The sequence below is a fragment of the Salvelinus alpinus genome, chromosome 7, assembly GCF_045679555.1.
Source record: "Salvelinus alpinus chromosome 7, SLU_Salpinus.1, whole genome shotgun sequence".
Classification (NCBI taxonomy): domain Eukaryota; kingdom Metazoa; phylum Chordata; class Actinopteri; order Salmoniformes; family Salmonidae; genus Salvelinus; species Salvelinus alpinus.
This window is the reverse complement of record NC_092092.1, coordinates 41,384,237-41,391,382: the sequence shown is the minus strand read 5'-3', so window position 1 is coordinate 41,391,382 and position 7,146 is coordinate 41,384,237. Positions and strand designations below refer to the sequence as shown.

Sequence of the window (7,146 nt, the reverse complement as noted above, 5' to 3'; positions counted from 1 at the left end):
GAAGCTATTGAAGTTGAAAAGCTGTAATTCTGCATACAGCGATGTCGTAGGATACTAAGCTAAAATGTTTGATTAGTTGTTGAAACAAAGGCCTAATGCTGTTGATGGAAAATTGAATGAGTACACATATAAACTATTAACTTGGCTCAGCAAAGGCCCGCTTTTCTTGACGTTGATTTCAGAAATGGCTTTTGCATTTGGCTACTTGTGATAGATAATACGAAATGATTTTGAATGAGAAATTTGTGTTGACATGTAATTTTCAACAAGGAAAATATAATTTATTGGAAAAAGGAAATGCGTCATTGTTGTAAAGAAAGTAGCTTTGTTTATTTTTTTTATTGACCGTTTTAGTCATCCAAAAAATAACGATAATAGCGTAACAATAATACATATTCAATTAAATAATATAGGCCTACTGATAATATACTTGGTCTTGATCCGTTGGAAAATCATTTTGCCTCTGTGTGAGCATCTGTGCGTTGATTTGTAAGTGTAGACGTCTTGGTCGTGTTTTACTCTTCATCCGCCCAGTATGGGAACACCTAGAAAGCATAACGAACACGTTAATTTATACGTGAAGGAATGATGAAACATAAATGTTATCCAACAGTTTAAAATAACAGCTGCATGAAAGTAGAGATTCATTCAGCTGCAACAATGTAATCCCACTGGGCACACATACACTGGTTGAATCAAGCGTTGTTTCCACGTGTATTCAATGAAATTACGTTCAACCAATGTAGAATAGACGTTGAATTGACGTCTGTGCCCAGTTGGATATGGCCACTTTTCATTGGGCAACTAGGCTACTTCTTAGTAATCAGTACTTTACATGTGTGGGTAATTGAAAGTGACAACCAGAGAACAACAGCATAATTCGTCTCAAGTAGGCCTACATTTGATTATTTGTTTTAAAGGTGGTGGGGGAGATGGGGAGGGGAGAAAAAGAGCGGTGCTGTCAGAATTATATTATTTATTTACATAATTTGTTTGCATCGAAATTAAGAACGAAAACGAAATACTTCAATTTTGAATGATCGAGGTTGCTCATTTGATATGTGCCTGGGCGCTACGTTTCCAGTCACTGGTGACCCCTGTTCGCAACATGAGCCTCCCAGGAGGGCAATATTGCAACCGCAGACGTTCGCTATTGGCCAGACGTTGATCAGATGGTACAGTTCCCTTCTGCCCTATTCAGTGGCATCACGCAAGCCCCCTTCAGCTAGAACCAAATCTCCGATAAAGTAATGGCAAACCCACTTGGACTATAAAACATTACAAATCATATTCCTCGGAGCATACCGTTGTTCATCCAATGAGTTCCTATTTTGTCAACTCAACTTTTCCTGTTTCTCGGCCGGGAGGACAGGAGTCTCTCCTGGGTCAGATACCATTATATTCCTCCGGATATACTGACCCTTTAAGACACTTTTCTAACGCTACATATGGAGCTGCCAATATGCAAGAGAAGGCTTACCCAACCTCATATTACCAGCAAACCTCTGGTGTCTACGGTCGCCCCAGCACCAGCGCTCCCTGCGACTACCCAGCTGGAACTTTTTACAAGGACAGTGACCGTTCGTGCGCTTTCGCAAGTCGAGAGGAGCAGCCGCTCGTATTAACTCAGGATCAGCACAGGTCAGAGTGCCTCGAGCAAAATGTAAACATAACCACTGCTGTGGACGACAAGTCTTCTTCTCTGCTTTATCCGTGGATGCAAAGGATGAATTCTTTCGCCGCCGGTGAGTGAACCTTTTTTATTTGTAAAAATTGTTTTAAACTTCTGACCTGTTTACAATCAGCATGTTGCCTATCAATCATGTGACTATCGTAACAGCGTTGCCTGTCCACAATATGCATTCAGATTTGAGTCCATAAGTAACTATTTCTTATGCAATTAAGACGGGGAAAAATCATTTCAATTTTGAAAAGAGGAATAATTCTACAAGACATTGTGTGAACACATGATTTGGATATGTATTGGATTCAATAGCCCAGGACGTGATTCACGTGAAAAATATCTGAACAGATAGATAAACTCGTTTTGTATTGGAAACAAAATGTTGCTAAGCTATGTCAAAATACAGTAGGCTATCATGTGAATCAAAAATCATTAGTATAGGTTAATGGCGGGCAAATTTAATACATCCAATAACAATAGTAGTCTATGATAATAGTTATTCATAGGGATTATAACAGTATAGCTTATAAAAGTGATAATAGTGTAAAGGTTATAATCAATATTTTAGCCTGTCTATCCCTTTGTTTCTTACATAATGGCTGACTGTTATTAGCGTTCCTTTTTTTTGCAGGGGCCTTTGGTAGCAGTGGGCGCAGGGGCCGTCAGACCTATACTCGATACCAGACACTTGAGCTCGAGAAAGAATTTCATTTCAATAGGTATTTGACCAGGCGTCGTCGAATCGAGATTTCGCATGCTCTATGTCTCACTGAACGCCAGATAAAGATTTGGTTCCAGAATCGCAGAATGAAGTGGAAAAAGGAGAACAAAGTAATGAATCCTTCGAAACCCAGCGACGAAGAAGAGGAAAACAAGACAGATTAAAAGACACTGAATAAATAAGCTACACAAGCCATAACTGTTGTAACATGAATTGAGAGCTGTTGAATTATTGTTGTTGTTTTTCAGAAAATAGCTGCATAGGCCTACACATTTTTGTGAAATATGTCAATAGACCTAGACTAATATATTTGCACGATTAAATAGCGTATGTAGGTTAGAAACAGGTTAAAACTACTGTATGCAAGCCTATTCTTATTTGATCGTATTTGTTTTTAGTTTTGTAAATATTGTTGCAGTAAATATTGTTTGACTAGGTCTGTGCAACAACAGACCTAGTCAAAATGACACGATAATTCAATAGTTTGCTTCAAAAATGTCCTTAATATCGATACAAGCTTTGTAATAGCATAGTGTGTGTTGTATATTGTTCGTTTTTGACTTTTACATCGCTTTGTCATGTTCAACTGAATAATGTTTTGACAAGTTATTTATTGTGCACTTGCACATCTGGATGCCATGTGCAGTGTAAGCATATGTTTTGTCATCTTTTATAAATACAAATAAAGCATTGTTTAGTTGTGTGAATATTTCATAGAAAGATTTATTGCTGTACAGGCTGGTTTCATAATTATTGTATTATTATTATTATTATTTCCTGTAAATATTGACCTAGTTGAGCAAGCCCAACCTTTAGTCTCTCTCTTTTAACGATCAAATTGCTAATGTATTACTATAACAGATTACTGGGATACATGTCTGAAATACCTGTTGGTAAAATAGTTTAGCCTACTTTTATGTCCGAGAATGTTCTAATAAATTAAAAAATCCTGCATAGCGTCCTCACTGACAGTTATCTCCACTGCCAGTAGATGACGCTGTCTGCCTACTTGGATCTCAGGGCGCAATGGGGAGGCACCATTGACTTGAGCATAACGACCATAATTTCGTCATCATTTGTAACCATAGAGCATGAATTACCTCTTGAAGTCATCAGTGAGAATTTACGACTGGTCAACAAAGGCACGTGATTCCCGAGCGCTCTCCCATATTTGGCCGCATACCTGGCAAAGTTCAGTAGGCTTCATTGCTATAATTCATGATTACATCATAAATCGTGAAGCAGAGGATTATAGCGACAAAGATCTACAAATCGAGTCTTTAAAAACAACCAAATGAGCTCTTACTTTGTTAACTCGTTTTCAGGGCGCTATCCGAATGGCTCCGACTATCAGTTATTAAATTATGGGACTAACGGCGCTGTGAACGGTACGTTTAGGGATTCTGGCACCATGAACTCCGGGTCTTTCGGCTGCAACTACAATGGCATGGACCTAACCGTAAATCGCACCAACACTGGTAGCCACTTCGGGGCTGTTGGGGATGATACCCGTGGTTTCCCGTCCACGGGCACGGACGCCCGGTACAGACAGCCGACCTGCTCGCTCTCGTCTCCACATCCACACCCCCTGCCTTGCGCCACCCCCGAGTCTTTGGAAATAAAAAGCCCCTCTCCTCCATCTGACCGGACCACGACCTCGGGCGGCAATAATAATCTCAACAAAGGCAACAACAGTCATTTCACAGAGATAGAGGATACCGCGGTTGTCTCTGAGTCCGAGGAAGGCGCACACACAAGCAGTTCCAGCAGCACGGCTGCCCGGGCGCAACAACCACAGCAGGAGTCCAACGCAACCTCCACGACGTCAAACGATTGCCAAACGCCACAAATATTCCCTTGGATGCGGAAACTGCACATTAACCACGGTACATCTTCTACTGTGTTTTGTGGTGGTCTTGCTTTGTAGTGGATTGCATGCTTGCTGTTGTGTTTTCCTATAATCTAAATTTGTAGCATCATAAATCTGTCAAGTGTTGCATGAACTCGGTAAGGTCACTAAAGATGGTATATGGCAACGGATGGGGTAGCAGTTTTATGATCATTGTTTTTTTGACGGGGTCCAGTGCAAGATAACACATAATAATTGGTAACCTATGCAGGAGATTTGAATTGAAAACAGTATGAATTAAGAAAACTACTGTTCAAATATTGAATTTAAATGTTGGTCAATTGGTGGGTATTTATATTTATGGCTGGAAGCTGTAGCTACAATACGTGCATGGCACTCGCCCGCTTGCAGCCTATTCCACACCCATAAATGCTCCATATTTTGCCTGTTCTGTTGATTAAACATGTTTATTTTTGTAATGTTTGAAATTATATTTCCCCTATGTGTTGTCCACTTCTAATATGGATTTTTCATACAATTTAGAAATGGCTGGACCAGATGGGAAAAGGGCCCGAACAGCGTACACCCGCTACCAGACGCTAGAACTGGAGAAAGAATTTCACTTCAATAGATACCTAACCCGGAGGAGGAGAATAGAGATAGCCCACACTTTGTGCCTCACGGAACGACAAATAAAAATATGGTTCCAGAATCGAAGGATGAAATGGAAGAAGGACAATAAACTGAAAAGTATGAGTCTGGTTACAGGAGGCAGCGCGTTCCACAACTGAGCTCGAACTGCAAGTGATGATAAGGGGGAATCCGGAGTGTAAACTAAAGCGCAGCACCTTTCGGCATGTTGTGATTTTAGACGGAAAGATGTTCTGTGGTCTTAAACAGGCGTTTAGTTTTCCATTGTGTTATGGTAGCCTGTAGAACTTATCTTTGGAAATAGGGAAAAAAGAAAAAAAGACTCATTGTCGAAGGGTTTAAAGCCATGTGCTCTGTTTTATCTCTTGGAGGTTGTCATGTTTCACGCGAGCTCTTATATTGTGTAAACCGTCTAACAGGTGTAACGTGTACAGTAGACTATGTTTCCACACCATATGCTGCTCTTCATTGAATGTAAACCTGTAGATGATCATTCAAAGCGCTTTAGTGTACGTTTTAATGCTGTATTTATGCTTGATTATCGTGGCCAGAGCCTTATGTTTTCAAGGAGGTTTAAAAATACAAGTAAATATGTTATGTAGACTATACCAAATGCACAAATATATCAATTGTAATTGTTTAGAACTAAGTACTTATTATGTTGCATACTAATGTGAATGTAGGCTATTCAACATTTCAATGTGATCCATTAGTAGTGGACAAGGAGAGAGTGGTATTCTGTGGATTAGCCTATAAGGCAACAGTGATGGTAAACATTTTGCCAATTAAGCTTTTTGTATTTGTATGTGAATCTATAGAGCTGGAAATAAAGTTTCTCCATCGCTTGATATATTTGAAGCAAAGTATTGCAATTAATTAATCTCTTCATTAAACATATTACAAAATAAGACATTAGCCCCACAAATGTTGAATGCAATATTGAACATATTCTATCGACACAAATGGGCTTTAGCCTAACACTCGTGAACGTAAACCATTCATGCCATTTTGTACTACTTGTGTCAACAATTTAGACCTAGCCTACTTCACCTTGCCACGTTCAAACAAATTCACTTCATAAAAAACATTTTCTATAGCTTTTGTGCTGTTTTAAATTAGTATATTATATAATAACACATTAACAAAAATAATTTCCATAGACGTTTCTATGCATATTATCGTTTTGAGATTACTTTTTGGGTCTAGGTTTATACGTGGATTACATTTGAGTCAGGTTTGTTGTTGATTTAATGTGGCAAGTATTTGCATTGTTTTAGTCCAACCTATATTGCCACTTATAAAGTGCCCGACATCATTTCAAGGCTATTGGAGTCATTACTTTTGCAAGCTGGCCTTCTTTACCAGAAAAACAAACGCTTACCCTTTTAAACTTACCCTCTAACGATTTCTTTGGGTTGAGTTGCTCTTCTGTTTGCTTGTATTTAAATATTCGTTTCCCCATCAAATGTCCCAAGATGTTGGCTGTTTTACAGGTGCATGGCTCGAAGTTAGTAAATGTCTCCGTACCATAGAACATATAACCCCTTTACTGACTTTGAAAGGTCACGTGGGGTCCATAAAGTTCGTTCTATGGTTTTGGGGAGTAGGCAATGTACTATATAATTCACATTCTTTAAGGAAAGTGACGGTTTAACTGCTGCGAGGGGATTAGAAAGGTTTGTGGACTGTATAGCACTAGTCTTGGGATTGAAAGTTCATATCAGAAATGCAGTGATAAAGTCAAATAAGTCTTCCACCTTATAGGATTATAATGAAAAAAATGATTTATGTTATTCATGTTAGAATTAGCCTCAAAATACATTATTTTAAGAATCCATGGATTATAATCGAATTATTGGCTACCTAAACTCCAGCAAATAAGAATGAATGAATTGATTTTGTGCTGCGTAAAGCTAGAAAAACTGGGGGAAATTCTGTGGCTTTATGAACAGGGCACTAAGTAATTACATTTCTACATTAACTTAATTGAACCCCGTGCAGTCAGTGTAGAGGTTCTGATATGAGAAGGAAAATTAAAGTTAACAATTGCTTTGATGGAAAGGCAATGTAGGCTTTACTATACTGCATATGGCTCAGACTGAATTCAGAAAATTCGGAAAAAATCTTGATGTGAAATTCAAGTCTGTATACTAAAATTGGACCGTCTTGATAAAAGCATATAGCCTAAGGTATAGACAGGAACTTGAGCAGGGGGTTTGTGTCGATCTCCAAGATAAGCCG

The 7,146-nt window shown here is 38.8% G+C and overlaps 2 protein-coding genes across 2 annotated transcripts; both read left to right on the top strand.

Moving 5' to 3' along the window:
• Positions 1–663: 663 nt before the first annotated feature.
• Positions 664–3,129, top strand: LOC139581035 (homeobox protein Hox-B6b-like). Its single transcript, XM_071410350.1, has 2 exons — positions 664–1,745; positions 2,316–3,129. The coding sequence occupies exons 1-2, from the start codon at positions 1,319–1,321 to the stop codon at positions 2,567–2,569; spliced, it is 681 nt and encodes a 226-aa protein (XP_071266451.1). The 5' UTR covers positions 664–1,318; the 3' UTR covers positions 2,570–3,129.
• Positions 3,130–3,546: 417 nt separating this feature from the next.
• LOC139581034 (homeobox protein Hox-B5b-like) lies at positions 3,547–5,755 on the top strand. The gene is made up of 2 exons (XM_071410349.1): positions 3,547–4,291; positions 4,798–5,755. Exons 1-2 carry the CDS (start codon positions 3,700–3,702, stop codon positions 5,043–5,045), a joined length of 840 nt encoding a protein of 279 aa, XP_071266450.1. The 5' UTR covers positions 3,547–3,699; the 3' UTR covers positions 5,046–5,755.
• The last annotated feature ends 1,391 nt before the right edge of the window (positions 5,756–7,146 follow it).